This window comes from Protopterus annectens, chromosome 11.part0 (assembly GCF_019279795.1).
Source record: "Protopterus annectens isolate FY-2018-M chromosome 11.part0, PAN1.0, whole genome shotgun sequence".
Taxonomy (NCBI): domain Eukaryota; kingdom Metazoa; phylum Chordata; order Ceratodontiformes; family Protopteridae; genus Protopterus; species Protopterus annectens.
The window spans coordinates 1306503562-1306521110 of record NC_056745.1 but is presented as its reverse complement, the minus strand read 5'-3'; the positions used below and the strand labels follow the sequence as shown (position 1 = coordinate 1306521110).

Here is a 17549-nt window from a genome sequence, read left to right as displayed (position 1 = left end):
TTTCAGAAACGCTGATAGAGTCTTGTCAGAGAAAATCTCTAGACCCTTGGTTTTGCGGGCCACCTCTGCTGTGTGGTTGACATTTTCATTTGAGTCCCCCCCCCACCTCTATCTCCACGTGGATCTTGGAAAGGACCCTGGGAATTTTTGAAAAACATTTTTCATCCTCCTCGTTGGCTCCTAGAGAAGATCCTTTGAGGGGTCAAAAAAGTACTTCCAACAGAGAGTATTTCCGTCTTTTTTGCATCTGAAGACTGTGTGCCCTTCCCTCTTGGGCCAAATAAGGAGGTTCTGTCAAAGGGGGCATTAAAGAAATAGGACTTAAAACTCTGCAAAGTCACACAAGTGCATTCAGGTACGCTTCCTAATGGAAATGCCTGAACCCACTGCCCTTGAGGTACCCTCAACTACATGGGAGACTAGCCTCATGGACTAGTTTTGAAATTAACTAAGGTAATCAACTGTGAGGCCACAGAAGCCAGAGTGTCAGCAGTAGCGGTCCGTGAAAGACTTTTTTTTAAGACTTTTTTTTTTTTTTTTTTTTTTTTTTTTTTAAATCAAATCTCTTCATAATCTAGTGAAATGTGCTAGGTAGTTCAGTGACCCAAACAGTGGGTGTCACTGAAGCACAGACACTTCCCAAACCTGTCCAAAGCCCTAGACTCCCTGTTAGGGGGATGGACGGTGGAACTTAGTTCCACAAGTTCCTTCTTAGTGGCCACAGTCATGACTATAGCAACCCAGGTACTCCCCTTCCTCCAAAACTCCCTGCCTGCAGGTGGTACCAGAATCTGATCCAGTCTCTTGGGGTAGGTTCAGTAGAGTCAGGCAGTTTCCACTCCTGCTTAGAGATGAACCAATGAGCTCATCCAGTGGGAAGTTAACCAGGAGGTAGATTGGCCAGATCCAAATGTCTTCAGGAATACAGATTCCTCCGGAGAGGGACTGTTAGAGGACCAACCACACCTTTAAGGATCTCCAGGATGTCTCTAAATGAGATGCGTTTGGGTGGTGATCTTTGAGATCCTTCCCCTTAGTTCGAATCGGCATCTTCAGTGATGGATTCTTGTGGGGAATCTAAGTGTTTCATTTTGCACCATCTCCTCAGAGGTACTACTTCGGTGGAATGCTTCAGAGACATAACAGAAGAGATGCAGACACCCTGCTGGGTAGTCTGGACAGTTTGGGCTGGACGTCCCTGTGGAGTCAAATGTTGAGGCTCAAGGAGAAGAGACGCATGAAATCCTGAAGGGAAATCCTAGGGGGAAGAGACCATCCATTCTGAAGCAAAAAAAGTCGGCTCCATCACCTCAAAAGGAGAACATCGCAGGAGAAGTCAACTGAGCTGAGAAGCCATGTATCTACTCCATCAGCTCCATTTGCCCCCAAGGCATTTCACCCGAGGTGGGTGGGTCCAATATCACGGCACCTCTGATTTGTCAGGGATGCTACGGCTCAGTCTCATCCGGTGCCAAACTCTGAGCCAGGGCACGCTGAGAAATCCTCTGAGCCAAATATAAAAATATCCTCAAATCCAGCCAGATCTTGGCAAACTAAGATCCAGGGGCTCCAAAACGGACAGCCAGATGGCAGAAGGAGCAGATCGTGGAAAGGTACAGCAAAGTAATGGTTTCTGACCCAAAGAGGTAGGAGCTGTGAGAATACCCATCTGTATCTGCACCGAGAGAAATGTCCTCATCTTCCTAGCCACATCGGCTTTGGTCAGACTCCTGGAAGAACGAGAGGAGTTTAAAGATGGATAGTTTGAATGCAGTCTTTCCATAAACGTGGATGGAACCCTAGACGGCACAGTCAATGCTCTGTGAATAATGAGCCCTTGGCAGAGGCCTCGGATCAGACGTACTCTGATCCAAAATCATCCTCGGAGATTCCAAAACCAGTTTTGAAACTGGAGCCTTCGGATCAGTCATGTGCTTCTTTTTCTGTTGATGGGGTAGAAGATCCAGATGGACTCCCGGACTTTCTAGAAGCATCCTTAGGCTTAGTTTTGGAGGGTTGAGCCCCAGTAACTGCTTCCAAAAAAAGAAGGTAGTAAACCTTTTAAAATTAGTTTATGTTTGCAATCAGCTATGGTTCGCAGATTAAAGTATTTACATATGCAGCCATCTATGTTCAAACAGTCAGTACCCAGGCAATACACACATTGTGCGCGTCTGACAGGGGAAGCTTATGACCACATTTCTGATGTTTTTTAAACCCTAAAGGGCCCTTTTCTGACATCCTTAATATGGAGAGATTTTTTTTAAAATAAAACGTAAGGGGGGGGGGGGGAACCAACAATGATATGCAAGACTACACTAAAATGTGTAAAAAGTTAAACAGAAAAAAGAAAATAGAATATAGAAACCAGAACAATTGCATATACAAGTAATACACTAAGCGTTAGTAGTGTTATAGTAGGATTTTTCACCTTTATACATTTCTAAGAAAAATTATCTTGAAAAAACTTGAGAGCTCAGATGACCACGTTTATTTCGCGAAAGCAGCAAATAAGATCTGAAGTATGTTGGGGGTTGGTGCATTATGAATAAGGGAGGAGCTTGAGCTTTTTGTTCACTAGGAGCTATACTAACATCAGGGTCAGATCCAAACCCATCTGTTCAGGAATGAAAACGGACATCAGATCAGCACATTATCCTGGATCTATCAAATGTTAGAAGTATGCAAGTCTCTGATCCAAGTAAATCCAGAGAATCATATTGTTCAGCTGACTTATCCTAGACAACATCCTGACCTTTAAAACCCACACTGATGTGAAAGTACAAAGTGGGTAAGCAATTAAAAGCCTCTTACTCAACAGCCTACTACTTTGCCACTTGGGCTCACTGCACTCTTGAAATCCATGTACTCGCTCCTGACTTGATCAAACTTTTCCCACGACACCCAAATTAAATTATCAGTTACTAACTGCATCTATCACTCTATTCACCTATCTGCCAGAAAACAGGACCATTACATCTCACTCATAAAGTACACTTACAGCTGAGCTTTACTGTTTTCTATATTCACTTTTACCCTACAGCATGAAGAACACTGTCAAGTGTGTTGTAGGTTCTGAGGTTCAGCTATATGTTAAGACATGCTTACAAACATCTGAACTACACTATACATTATGTTTTGTAATGACACTGTTGCTTTGTAATATTAAAAACAATCTACTGCTGCAACTGACAGTGTTCAGGCCAACGTTAAGAGGTTCAAAAAAGTACAGTTGTGCCAACTTACCATAAATGTAGATGTAGAGTGTATTCACTGTTGCAGTCATCACATTTGGGTTATCAGTACTGTGAATATCAGGGGTTGTGGAGCAGCTCTCCATGCAAACTTGATGTCCAATCCAGAAAAGACAGCCAACCCAATGTTTTGAAGCTTTTACCCTTTTGTAGAGGACTTCTTTAGCATTTTTCTCCTGTGCAGCTACTGACAAATGGCTCCCCAGTCTTGTGACAAACCAGACCATTCTTTTTTCGCCTTAAAGCCCCAGCTTCCAGCCCTTGTGTGGGTGCAGTGGCACATCTTAAGGCAAAGTAGGAACTGTGATGCCAAGCCCATTTATCAAAAGTGCTTCCACATGTCACAGACTACAGATACAAGGTTCCTGAGTGACACAAGCTTCAAAAGCACCACTATCAAAACAACTAGTTTCCAGCACACTTTACAACTGTCATACGGCCATGAAAGACATGGTAGAATCATAGTATTGGGATGTTGATTCAAATATACAAGTTTTTTGCATTAATAAAACTGCATTCTGAGTTTCTTATGGTGTTCAATTAGCTGCTCCTACAAACAAAAAAATACAGCATGGCTATTAAAAGCAGTGAAGAACATTATTCCAAGTCTTAAGGTATGAATTACTACTCACCAATATACTCTTCTAAATCAATTGTGCCATCTCCATTTTTATCAATGTCTTCCATTGTTTCCTAACAAAAAATGCAAAAAAAAAATACAATGTTAGAAATAACATTTAAATAACCAAGACCAGGAGGGTAAAAAATGTGGACATTTTTCTTTTAAATATACTGGAAATATGTAAATGTTTTGTCTAGTTTTAAATACAAACAAGATTACATGCTTATGCTTTACTACTGTATCATTTTGCACTGAAATGCACGAGTATTATTGTTTGCTAATTACGGTCATGGACTGATCCCATTAACCAATTTCAGCCACAGCCTGGGAAAAATATTAACAAAAACAGAGCTGAAATTTATCCAGACCTAATACAGCATCAGTTACAGTTATGCACAACAATCATACATTCAATACAGGAACATTCTAAAATGTTAGGAAACAATGAACGAAAGCAGCATAAACATCAAATTACAACTTTAGAAGACCAAATTACAAATCAAAATGCACTTCTATTTGCATTAAGTTTTCTATAAGAAGCAGTCAATGATTCTGGTTGAAACCAGTTATGCTTATAAAAAAAATGAGACTACACCTCCATACTGCTCAACTGTCCAGATTTTCGCAGCAGAATGCTCATTTTTGGTGTGTTCCTCAAAATTTGTGGTTTTCTGGATTTTTGCGGCAGATCAGCGAGAACTTAATTCAATGAACAGTGACTGGTAGTTTCAGATTTATATCTTTCAGAAAATGTATGGCAACACAAGATGTTTTATTCTAGCAACTTTCCAAGTATATAAGATCAATATTTAAAATGTGCCCCTATTTTTAGGGCTTTGTCCCCACATTATTTTTGTCTTTGTCTAGATTTTTTGTCTAGAGAGGCTGAGGGCTATATACACCTCTAGAAGGCAGTGGTAACAGCTATGGACCTTGTGGAGTATTGCATGAAGTGCCCCTGCAATGTATTTCCATGGGCAGTTTAGCAGCAGCAGATGCAGTGAGACAGCCATTTAAAGATGGTCTGTTTAGTGAATGGGATACCCCCTCCTTACTAGGAAACAAAGGGTTACTCAGTTTCCTTCAGTCTTTTGCTCTGTGCACGCATCCAAGTTTTTTTGCGAACATCCAAAAATGTAAGGTTCGTTACAGTATTTTGGGTTAAAGGAAAAGCAGATAAATTAAATTGGTTTAAGGCCAACTATGTAACTATTTCATGCATAAGGCATGCCTTGTATGCAATATAATTCTAATTCTATCCTTTTTGAATTCAAAAATAAAAATCTTTTTTCACATAAGGGCCTAATAGTTCAAAACTCCTCCTGGCTGATGTGATGGCTACTGACAGGAATGGTGGCAGCTGTTTCAAAGGAACTGCAGATCAATTTTTCAGAACAAAGTACAAGTCCAATGGTGGGCCCACTGCTCTTCAAGGGAGTCTTAAGAACATCTTCGATAAATGGTTTTACTAGCAACAATGATGCTAATGGAGGGGCCACAAGATATTTATTGCATTTTCCTGCTGTTTGTTGCAAAAAAGAAAAAAAAAAATTATCCTTGTTTCCCCGTTTCCTGACCTAGAGTAGTCCAAATACAGGCTTTGCTGTATTTCTGGACTTTTGGAAAGTTCCTGTGTTGCCTATTTCCTTTCTTGGATAAAGGGAGGCTTCTTTGTTCACCAGTGGCAGTGGGGAGCATAGAGCAGCCTATCTATCCCTGGAGGAGTGTTCCCAGCACAAGAATCTGGTAGTCTATTGGCCGTTTTTGGCCAATTTCTAGCTCTTTCAAGTCCCCATGTATAAAACCCGCTTTAGCGAGATTTAGCGCACAGCTCAGCAGCACTGCTTAATTGGGTTTAAACCATTCTCGGCTCCATAAAGTTTGCTCTTCACTTTTTCCCTTAGAACTCATCTAGTTCGCATAATAAACACCCTATTCCTACTCTAAAGCCTGGCACTTGCTCACTAAGGAATTACATAAAAGTCAGCACTAAAAAATTAAAAGCACTACACCCTCAAACTCCCCTTGAGTACCTTCTTCCCCCCATTGGCCCCTTTTTTCAATTATAAAGGAATTCCCAATACTATTCTAGCATGTCCAAAGGTCAGTTATCAACCTCCTCTCCGGTCCAGCTGGTGAATCTGGGAATCTTGAGGCAATGTTACAACTGCCTCATTTACACAGACAACCCTCTCCTCCTCCCAACAAATTCCAACACGTGAGAGATGCAACCATATAGCCAAACTGGAGGCTAAGCTCTCTCAACTCAGTACTGGCGTAACCAGTCACGAGGAGAAGGAAACCACACTCACTACAATTCCAAATTCCAGTCTCACTTAGACCTACCACGACAGCAAACTAAACACAAACACACAAAAACATACTCGGAGGCTCTAAATAAAAATCTGCCCAAGCAGCAGAGACCTCCAAAGCAGACACCCAAGCAACCGCTACCCCAAAACAAAACACGTGCAACACATAGCTCACAAAGCCAAGCTAGTGTGCCAAACAGTCACAGCTCTTAAGGCTAAACACCACACCTGATACACTTGTAATAGGTAACTATAGTCAGGCACACTGACGTCCCGCTCACCAGGCTGAACAAGAAGGTCACGGTGAGCTGCCTGTCGGGCGCTAGGATCCGCCACATAACACAAGCACTCAGGTCACTCCAAGGCAAATACAAATATGTCTCAGTCATTGTCCATGCTGGTGTGAATGAGCCGAGATGTACCTCCCTGGACTACATGAAAAAAAGAGACAGAGGAGCTCTGAGCATGTAGCCCAGGCCGGTATAACCCTGACCTTGAGTAGCATCTTACCCTCACCAAGAATGATGCCACAATATGAAGACAAGATGATCAATTTCAACAACTGGCTTTGGTGTCATTCAAAGGGGATCCAATGCCTGTCAGCCTGGGATGACATGCTCGACAAGCCACGATGCTTCGCTAGGGACGGCTTACACCTGTCACCCCTGGGGTTTCGGAAATTGGCAAAGGCTCTTGCCAACCCATAGTGCCTTTTTTAGGCAAGGCTCAAAAGACAAACCCACCTCCATAGGTATCACAAGGGATAAGAAAGAGTAATGCTACTCAACGCCAGAAGTCTAAACCTCAAGATGCATGCACTCGAAACTCTCCTTAGCACGGAGAACATAGATATCTGTGCAGTAACAGAAACCTGGTTCAAGGCTCCCGAGAGCACCCCAACACTACCAGGTTATACCTCATACCATGCTTTTCGGCCCCAAAACTTGGACCGAACCACAAGAGGGGGAGTATCAATATTCGTCAAAGATACCCACACCTCCAGGTTGGTGGCACAGTACGAAGCATCAGAGACTACCCATGTGCAACTAACAGTGGGTAAAACTGCCTTCCAGTTTATAGCCTGCTACAGACCACCCTCCCAAACCCAGGAACCCCACTCGGCCTTCCTGAAAACACTGGAAAATATGAAGGTCTCTCCAAACACCATTATACTGGGTGACTTCAACTACCCAAACAGACTATGAGCATTACTCTAGCTCCAACACCCTAGCCCAAAGGTTCCTACAATTTATAAACTCAAATGCTATGGAACAACTTACCACTCCCACAAGAGGGGAAAACATACTGGACCTGATCATCACCAACATGGGGACTCTTATGCTCCACACCAGAAGTGTATCCCTCACTGGTAAGATCAGACCAAAAACTAATCTCACTGGATATTCACATCCCGACCCAACCCCCTGCCCAGAAAACCAGTGAAAAACTTCTCTAAAGCAAATTTCACACTCCTCAAAACCGAGGTGGAATCCTTCAAAGCCCCCGGGCCTGTGGAAAATATGGCCCAGACTGCAGAATCCTTTATAAACTCATTCTATGAACACCTTCAGGAATGCATGGATCGTGCAATCCCAAATAAAACCAAGACCCAATCCTCCACAGGCAGACGTCCTGTCTGGTGGACCCCAGCCATAAACAAACTATACAATAGGAGGAAGCTACTACATGATAGAGCAAAATCCCAAAAAGGAAGGCATCTCCGATCAGTATTAGCAAAAAACTATGGGCACTCAAAATCGTCTAAGGCCAGCTTAGAGAGAAAAATTGCACAGGACACTAAGGATAATGACAAGGCTTTCTTTAGTTATGTCAGGAACCTGGGTGGGAATTCCCAGATATGCTCAGAATTAGTCCAAAATGACAAAAAATACACCAAACCCACAGACATTGCCAACATCCTAGCTGACAGGTTCAGCGCAAACTTCTTGCCCCCCCTCCCCACAAAAAGGGCAAATATCTATCCCAGCAGTGTGCTGCCCCCCCCAACATCTCAGATGCGCAGGTAAGAGCCACCCTCTCCAAAGCAAAAAAAACACAGCATCAATGGGACCAGACGGTGTCCTGGACTGCGTCCTACATGAACTCCAAGAAGAGCTAAACCCAAACATAACTACTGTTCAATCTCAGCCTTACTACAGGATATGTACCCAAAGAGTGGCGTACAGCAACAGTGGTCCCTCTCCACAAAGGTGGTACCTCAACAGATCCTGGAAACTATCGCCCCATAAGCCTGACTAGCTTGGTCTGCAAAGTTATGGAAAGGATCATCATGGACCTCAAAGATATTGGGGACCTACAGACACTGGATCCTACCCAGTTTGGCTTTAAGGGCAGATCCTGCCTCTTAAACCTGGTTGATTTCTTTGAAACAGTCACCAAGGCCATTGACGAGGGTAAGGTTGTCCACACAGCCTACCTGGACCTCGCAAAAGCCTTCAATACAATACCCCACTCTGGCATTATAGATGAGCTCACCAGCTTAAATATAAACCCCTATGTCACTAGATGGATTTGCAAACTGGCTCAGACAGAACCCACATGGTTAGAATTGCTGGAGCCATGTCAGACTCCAAACCAGTTACAAGTGGTGTCCCACAAGGCTCAGTCCTGGGACCTCTCTTGTTCGGTATATATTTCTCGGAGGTACAGGTCAACACAGAAGGACTGTGGCTGACCAAGTTCGCAGACGACTGCAAACTGGGCACCATAATAGACTCCAGCTGACACAAGCATGCTCCAAAAGGGCCTCATAGAAACAGACAACTGGTGCCAGAGCCATGGCCTCAAGCTAAACGCCAAAAAGTGTATAGTCATCCCCTTTGGCAAAAACAAAGTGCCCACAAATTACCACATAGGTGGTAATCCATTAAGTACGGAAGTAGTAATTGGGGACCTAAGTTGATAGCAATCTCTCATTTGACAACCACGTGGCCAAAGTGGTTAGAAAAACATTTTATATAGCCCACCTAATTATGAAGGGATTCACATCTAGATCAGGGGAGGTCATTGTGCCTCTTTACTCATCCCTCAAGCCCATAATTGAGTACAATGCCCCTTTTGGGATGTACCTTACCAGACACCTGCAGCAACTGGAAAGACCCCAGAAATACCTCACCAAGAGGATCAAAGGGCTCAAACAGATGCCATATGCTGCCCGGTTAAAGAAACTCCAGCTCTACTCAGTGGCATACCGCCTGCTCAGAGGCGATCTGTGCCTGACGTATAAAGCCATGTCCAACCCGGAATTAATGGACATGCTACATCTCAGAAAATCCAAATCCCATCGAGCTACGTGCTCGAGAGACTTGAACCTCAGCACTGAAATAAATAGGACATGCTGGAGGGACAGATTCATAACCCAGAGGGCTCCCTTTACTCTGGAATAAAATCCCAGTCCAGGTTAGGCAGAGTCCCTCACTGACTCTCAAAGAGAAATCTTGAGTGGATGGGAGATCATAGGTTTACCCCGGGTATCACTTCTGTGTCACTGTTAGACAGAGGCACAGTATACTAACCTCGAAAAAGGGCATAGTAAAATTAATTTAAAATGGGTGGCAAAAGCCAAACACACTCTGGCTAGGCTTATAAATGCCCTAGGGCAGATAGCCTAGTATGAACCTATGAACCTATAAAGCAGGCCGAGATGGCAAGCAAGTGTACTTTAAGTGGGCTAACCCTGATGCAACAACTGCCAGATATTGCAGAATCAAGGGTACCCATGCCAAGTTGGGTGCATAAAGTACAGTTTTGTACCTACCATAAATGTAGATGTTAGAGTGGTTATGCTGCTGCAATCATCACACTTGGGTTATCCTGCAGTCAGGCGGTCCCGCAGTTGGCCTGAATTCCAAAGCCTTGGTCCGGCGTCTGTTGTCACTTCTTCCCTGACGTTAGTGCAGCAGGGGTATAAAAGAGGCAGCAGACGCCATTTTCTTCAGTTTTTCTTGCCCCAGATGCCAGGTGCCCCAAACTAGGAAGGCAAAATAAGAAGCTTGCAAAACATACCTTAGTGCAAAACAATGGTACTAGCTGTAAGCAAATACACCATACAGACATGCATCCCAAAGGTTGAAGTACATGGAGGTATAAGAAAAGCCTAGTTAGGCAGAGGGGATGGAGGGAGGGTAACCTGGACTGCAGAGGGGATGGAGGGAGGGTAACCTGGACTGCAGCAGCATAACCACTTTAACATCTACATTTATGGTAGGTACAAAACTGTACTATGTTCATCGTGCTATGCTGCTGCAGTCACACTTGGGTAGAGTCCCAAAGCTATGGTTGGGTGGTAGGAGCTAAACTGGGTTAGGTGCAGCTAAGATGCCCTGCAGAACTGCAGTGGCAAACCCAGCTCTGGTTTTTGAGTACAGAGGAAGGTGGTAATGCTTGAAGGTGTGCACTGAACTCCAGGTAGCTGCCTCCAGAATGTCCTTTGTTGGGACTCCTCGGAGGAAGGCTGCTGAGGTTGCTGTAGCCCTGGTAGAGTGAGACCTAATACTAGCAGGCACTGCTTTCCCGTGGTGTGAGTAGCAAAAGAGGATGCAATGTGCTATCCATTTGGAGATGGTCCATTTTGAAATAGCCTTTCCTTCTGAGCCTGGTGCATAGGATACAAGGAGTTGGCCAGATTTTCTGAAGGCCTTTGTCTTGTCCAAATAGTAACATAACTGTCTGTGAATGTCCAAAGAGTGAAGGAGTCTTTCTCCTTTATTCTGTGGGTTTGGATAAAAGGTGGGCAAGTGTATGGTCTGATTGAGAGCCACACTGGATACTACCTTTGGCATGAAGGAAGGGTTGGTGCGTAAAGATACTCCGTCCTGATGGAATATGATGAAAGGTTCTACTGCCATAAGTGCCTGCAGTTCTGAGACTCTGCGTGCTGAGGTGATAGCCAGCAGCAGGGCTGTCTTCCATGACAAGTATTGAAGCTCTGCTGAAAAGGCTGGTTCGAAAGGAGGAAGGGTTAACTTCCAGAACAAAATTTAGATCCCAAGTTGGAGTTGGTGGTTTTCTGGGGGGGTCTTGTATTTTTTGCCCCTCTGAGAAACTGCCTTAGCAAAGGATGAGAGAAAATGGGAGGAACCGTATCATATTGAGCTAAAATGGCTGAAGCATGGATCTTTATGGATGAGAAAGAAAGGCCTTTGTGTAGCATCTCAGTTAGATATTGGAGTATGTGCGGAATATATGGGATGCCAGGATTTAGGCTTCTGGCCTGGCTCCATACACAAAATCTTTTCCATTTGTCTGAGTAAGTTTTTCTGGTGCTGGGCCTTCTGGCCTCCAAAATGACATTCTGGACGTCCTTTGAGAGGAGTGTTGTTAGATAATTTAAAGTATTTTCCATGCAGCTAGATTTAAGGTCCTTAGCTGACTGAAGGATCTGAGACTTTTGTTGGGTTAACAGCAGAGGGAATTGAGGTAAGATCCATGGAGGGCTGCCAGTCAAGTTTCGTAGTAGTGGGTACCAGTGTTGACATGGCCAGTCCGGAGCAATGAGGATCATCTGTGGTCTCTCTGATCTGGCTTTCAGTAATACCTGGGGTCAGTAGAGGCAGAGGTGGGAAGGCGTAGACTGACCATGCTGTCCAACTGAATGATAGGGCATCCACTTTTCAGGCTAGGGGATAAGTCCTTGTGCAAAATTTTTGTAGCTGGCAATTGTTTTTTTGAGGCAAACAAATCTATGTCTGGGGGTCCCCACCTTATCATTGAGAATACTTGTGGGTGTAGTCTCCGCTCGTGAGGGTCTGTCAAATTTCTGCTTAATTTGTCTGCCAAAATGTTTTCTTTTCCTGGCAGGAATTGTGCTTGCAGTTGTACTTGGTAAGTTAATGCTGTGTTCCACAAGTCCATTGCCTGTCTGCATAGTGGGTAGGAGTGCGTTCCTCCTTGTTTATGTACCACATAACTGTGGTGTTGTCCGTCCTTATTAGAAGTTGTCCTGGAAGCAAAAGGTCCTTGAAGGCTGTTAGTGCATTTTTTACAGTTAGCATCTCCTTTTGATGTGTTGTTGCCTTTGGTTTGCAGACCATTTGCCCTGTATGCATTGTCCTGCCATGTGTGCACCCCAGGCGTAGTCTGATGAATCTGTTGTCAAGGTTTGGTTTGGTGGAGGTGAGACAAAAGGAAGGCCCTTGTTGGCTTGGCATGCTTGAGCCCACCATAGAAACTCTTTTTGAAGGCAGGGAATGAGAGTTATAGTTGCTTCGAGGCTGTCTCTGTTGGGACCATACACTTTTTAGGTACCATTGTAGTTCTCATATGCAGCCTTGCATATGCAATTAGTTGAATGCAGGATGCCATGTACCCCAACGCCTGCAGGAATTTCCTTGCAGTGAGCTGGGTAGAAGTTGCCATCTCTTTGAAGTACTGAGCCAGTTGTTTTTGCTTGTCTGGCGTGAGGTAAGCCATCTGGGCAGTTGTATTCAAGCTGGCACCCAGGAAAATTATTTCTTGTGAAGGTATTAGTTTTGACTTTTTTGTTTACTGTGTACCCTAGGCAACTTTGTTACAAATGCCAGATGGTGTAGTAGGATGTCTTTGCTGTCCGCTTGGATCAGGCAGTCGTCCAGATATGGATAAATTTGTATTCCTCACTGTCTGCAGTATGCAATTACTGATGCCAGGCATTTCGTAAATACTCTGGGTGCAGTAGATAAGCCAAAGGACAATGCAGAGAATTGATAATGCGGTGTGCCTGCCAAAAATCTGAGGTATCTTCTGCAATCTTATCTGATAGGGACATGCAGGTATGCCTCTTGGAGGTCCGTTACCAGCCAAGACTCCTTGCCCAGCACAGGAAGAAGCTTCTGTAGTGTGAGCATTTTGAATTTGGGAATGTCCATGTACGTGTTTAGAATTGAAAGGTCTAAGATGGGTCTCCAGGCTTTGTCCTTTCTTGGTACTAGAAACAGTCTTGAGTAAAATCCTTTACCTTGCTCTTTTGCAGGTACCTTTTGAATTGCCTTTTGCAGGTACCTTTTGAATTGCCTTCATGTTCATGAGAGCTGAAATTTGCTTTTGTGCCTCTGCCCATTCGTTTGTTGTCAGATTTGGCATGCCTCTCATCCGTGGTAGTGTGAAAATGAAATCTGTAGCCTCGGGTAATAATATCCAGAACCCATTTGTCCTTTATGATGTGCCAATTTTGTGGGAAAAGAGCCAGTTTTCCTCCTAGAGGTGCTGCCTGGGCAATTTTGCTTGGCAGGCGAAGAGGAAAGTCATTGAGTTTTTCTGAAGGGTTGAGATCTGTCGTCTCCCCCTCTGAGTTGTTGTTTGCCATTGTCTAGGCCTGAAGGTACCTTGTGCCTGGCCTCTGCCCCTAGGGCGTCTGTAACTGCCCCTTTGGGGTCTGTCTGAAGCAGGAAAGGACCAGTTTTTTGATGGCCAGTTTCTGCTGAAGCGAGGAGGTTGTACCTGCAAAAAATCTTTAACTGTTTGCATTGATTTTGCCTTTTCTTCCATCTTCTTTAAAACTTCCTCTGCTTTGACACCAAACACATCCTTTTGCAGTGGAGCATCCAGTAACTTTGCTTTGACATGTTCTGGTAAGGTCTGCTCTTTTAGCCAAGCATGTCTATGTATTACAGATCCTGTGACTGCTGCTCTACAGGAGGCCTCCAAAGAATCAAAACCACACTGCAAGGTATGTTTTCCCACTTGCTCTGCTGCATGCAACAAATCTTGCATCCCTTTGAAATCTAGTTTCTGTTTGAGGGATCATTTTCTGTTTTAACTGAGTAAGCAAGTACTGCTGGTATTTAATCATGTGGAATTGGCAGTTTAATGCCCTCATGGCCAAAGTGGCAGAGGTATACACTTTTTCCCCCCATCTTTCTAATGGCCTGGAATCTCTTTCCGCAGGTAGTGGATTCTTAGCAGTAGAGGCTTTAACCCCTTTAGGACCCTGGGAAATGGTTTCTGGGTCTGCAGCAGGGCTTTTATATAAAATTTTGTGAGAGTCAGGGACTCTATAGTATCTGTCTGGTTTAGGTGGTGCTGGAGGCAATGAATCTGGATTTAGACTGGATTCAGTGTGGACATCATCCAGAATGTCTAAAACAGGAGGTATGGCTAGGGGTCTATGCTGAGGCAGAAGAAGAAACTCACGGAATCTTTTCTTGGAGTCAGAGTAATCTTGTCCTTCCCAGTGGAAATGCTCTCTCATAGTGTGCAGGGTTTCCGCAAAAGAGAAGTCTTCAGGGGGGAAAACAGAGGGAATAGACTCCTCAGCATCTGAGTCTTCATCTGATAAGGGTAATCAGGTCCTCCATTTTGAGCATCTGTTTTTTAGGCATAGGGGCCTGTGTGGGAGTCTGTGGACCAGGTTTCTTAACCTTTGGAAGCTTTGCGTATGACTTAACGGAAAGAGTAGTCTGTTTAAAGGCACCTTCTGAAACCGAAGGCCTGTCCACAGTCTCCGGATCGCTGCCAGGGCTGGCGTCTGAGAGTTGAGGAGGAACCGGCTCCAGTGGCCCAGTAGATTCTGACAGAGGTAGATGTATTTTCTAAATCTGCGGTAGTCAGGGGCTGCGTAGGCACCTCACTGAATACCGAAGATCCGGCGGCAGGCCTAACCGAGACCTCGGTATCTGGTGTAGGTCTAGGCTGCCGGTCTTTGTCCTTGCATTTTGTAAACATAGCGGTAGTCTGAGGTTCCGACGACAATGTAGTTGAATTTTCTGCCAAAATAATGTCGGGTGGTATCAGCCCTACGCTTAATAGTAAATTTATTGAACCTAGCGCAAAACAGACAGCCAGAAACGTTGTGGTCTGGGCCTAGGCAAGGAATACAATAAGAATGAAAATACTTGAGGTATTTGCTTCCCACAAGAAATACAATTATTAACTTTGTCTGACATCGGTCTGAGGCAAGAAAAGTTTCCCCAACGGGGTACTTAGCTTTATAGAAGACTTCGGCTGAAATTCTGTTCGAAAATCTCAGGAGCTGGCCGACTGGCACTTGCGAACTACTTCTGCTTTGGGCACCGCGCGGCAAGAAAGACTGAAGAAAATGGAGTTGGCTGCCTCTTATACCCCTGCCGCACTGACGTCAGGGAAGAAGCGACTACAACCGACGCCGGACCAAGGCTTTGAAATTCAGGCCGACTGCGGGACCGCCCGACGGCAGGATAACCCAAGTGTGATGACTGCAGCAGCATAGCATGATGAACATCTTCTCCTTTAACACCACAGGGAGAGCCTCTTCCATCTGACCTAGCAAGTCTTCATAATGCTAGGTGTCCTACTTCCTTCAAGATATTACACATGCTCTCAGAGAATAAGTGTCCAAAGGTTATCAAGGTCATATCATCCAGGATACCTGTACACTTGTGTACCAGTGACTTCTTGAGCTGAATGAAGCAGTGCAAATGCTAAGGCAGCTCTAGCTGGTCCTCCACCGTTATTAGTCTCAGCACAGAGAATCAAATGCTGTGTTAGCCAAAATGAGGCTATCAGTACATTTCGGACTTTTCTGCCACTTTCTCAATCACCTTGGGGAGTGGGGGCTCAGAGGACATGTGAAAAAGAAACAGAAGGCATCCCAGTCCTCACTCTTCTTTACATGGTAGTTTGAGTCAAATTTCCTCCTCTGCCTATTGCTCACAATGCAAGAGATTTATTTCTGGTACAACCCACCTGTGAGTGAGGTCCACAAAGATGTCCAATATCTATTAGTGAAAGTATGCTGCTTCTGGTTACTGGCCTATTATGGTATTTGCAGAGAAAGGATGCAGGAAGCCAGGTTCTAGACCTATCTTGTATTCTTGGATGGCTAGCTTGCAAAAGGTAGGAATGCACTCTCCTGTCCTGCTTCTTGCCGTACCATAAAACAGTCATACAAGCTGATCAGCCTGAAAGCCTTTTATAGAAAGAATGACCATCTCTTACTGCAGATCCTTTATCCAGTTAACCCGGCCCTACAACCACTAGAACATTGTGGAAAACTTTATAGCAGTGTGGAAATATTTTGTAAACCTGCAGGAAATTGGGCTTCAGTACCCAACCCTGTTAACCTCCACTAAATTTATTAAGCTACATGTTGCAGCTTGTATTGCACATTACCTGGTAAATGTACAGTCATGCATGGTTGCTTTCACTTTGACTTTTCCTTAAATGCAGTGGTGCATACATATTAGGCATTCATTCCGGTGCTCCATCTTGAACATATAAAGCCTGTATGAATTATGGAACCATTACCCTCGCTACAAACCCCTCCAGGACAAATGCATTTAACAGTAAAATTCAGTTAAAATAACTCCTTGAATGCAGATAACAAATTATCAAAAACTGTGATAAAGTCACAGCCTTCATAAAAATGGTCTACAGTAATGTATTAATATGAACTGTTTTACATTTGATTAGAAATAGTTGCAACCCTTTGTTAGATCTAGAGTATGTACATATAGTTTCATCATTTTAATCAAAAATATGTCACATTAAGAGAGAACACAATTTGTGCAGAGAGAAAACTGCAGAAACTGTGGGTGTATTAGGGTTGAGTTTGTGGAGACAAAAGCAGAATCCTACACTGCTCTGCACCTGAAAGCTCCACAGAATTTCCCCTTTCTGAATACAGGAAGCAAGGGAATGGTTTCCCCAAAGGGTTGGGAATTCTGCTGCTTGGGTTGCAAGTTACAAAGTTACCATTGTAATATCTTCATATGCAGCCTTGCCACTGGGACCATAAGATTAGTGGACGTCATATACCCTATAATCACAAATTCCCTCTGACAAGGTCCACAATACAAACTTCAAAGAAAAAAAAAAGTTAAAAGAAAAATGTTCTACAGGTTAGAATCCAGTAATGTCTCCAGAAGACAATGGTCTTGGGTTCAAATTTGACTTGCGAAAATTCAAGGAAAATCCTAGGTTCTCAGGACAGTTTAGAATGTAGATTAATGCCTTCTAATGCTCCAAGACTGTGCCTGTATTACAAAAAAAGTAACCCACATAAGTGGATAGGTGAATGTCCTTGGAGACATTCTGTGAAGAAACTGTGTGCAGTAGCTTATTGAAATGGCAAGCATGTAGCAAGTTTCCACAGTCCTGAATCTTAAGACGATTGACAAAGGTGTTTTTCTTAACATAATTATTACAAAAAGAAATAGAAGTAAGCTGATTCAAATATTTTTTACTTTAGTTTCCCCAAAAACAAAACCGAATGAGATGAGGCTCGCCACAGCACAAAATCCACAAAGAAGAATTTATTAACTGCAGTAACAAGAGTAAGCGCTTTCACGTTTTGCAACGCTTCAGACTTTTACTGATGATCCTTGTAAGGAGATAAGGTCCCTTTTAAGAATGCTTTGCAAAGTTTGTGGGAGTTCAGGGAGGAAC

General features: G+C 43.8%; 1 protein-coding gene across 2 annotated transcripts in view; it reads right to left on the bottom strand.

Annotated features, from left to right (window-relative positions):
- Positions 1 to 17549, bottom strand: part of CALU (calumenin) — a 450302-nt gene that overhangs the window by 115347 nt on the left and 317406 nt on the right. For both annotated transcript variants that reach the window (XM_044088629.1, XM_044088627.1), the window contains exon 5: positions 3887 to 3947. In XM_044088629.1, the coding sequence (XP_043944564.1) occupies positions 3887 to 3947 (61 nt within the window). The remainder of the gene's footprint in view (positions 1 to 3886; positions 3948 to 17549) is intronic.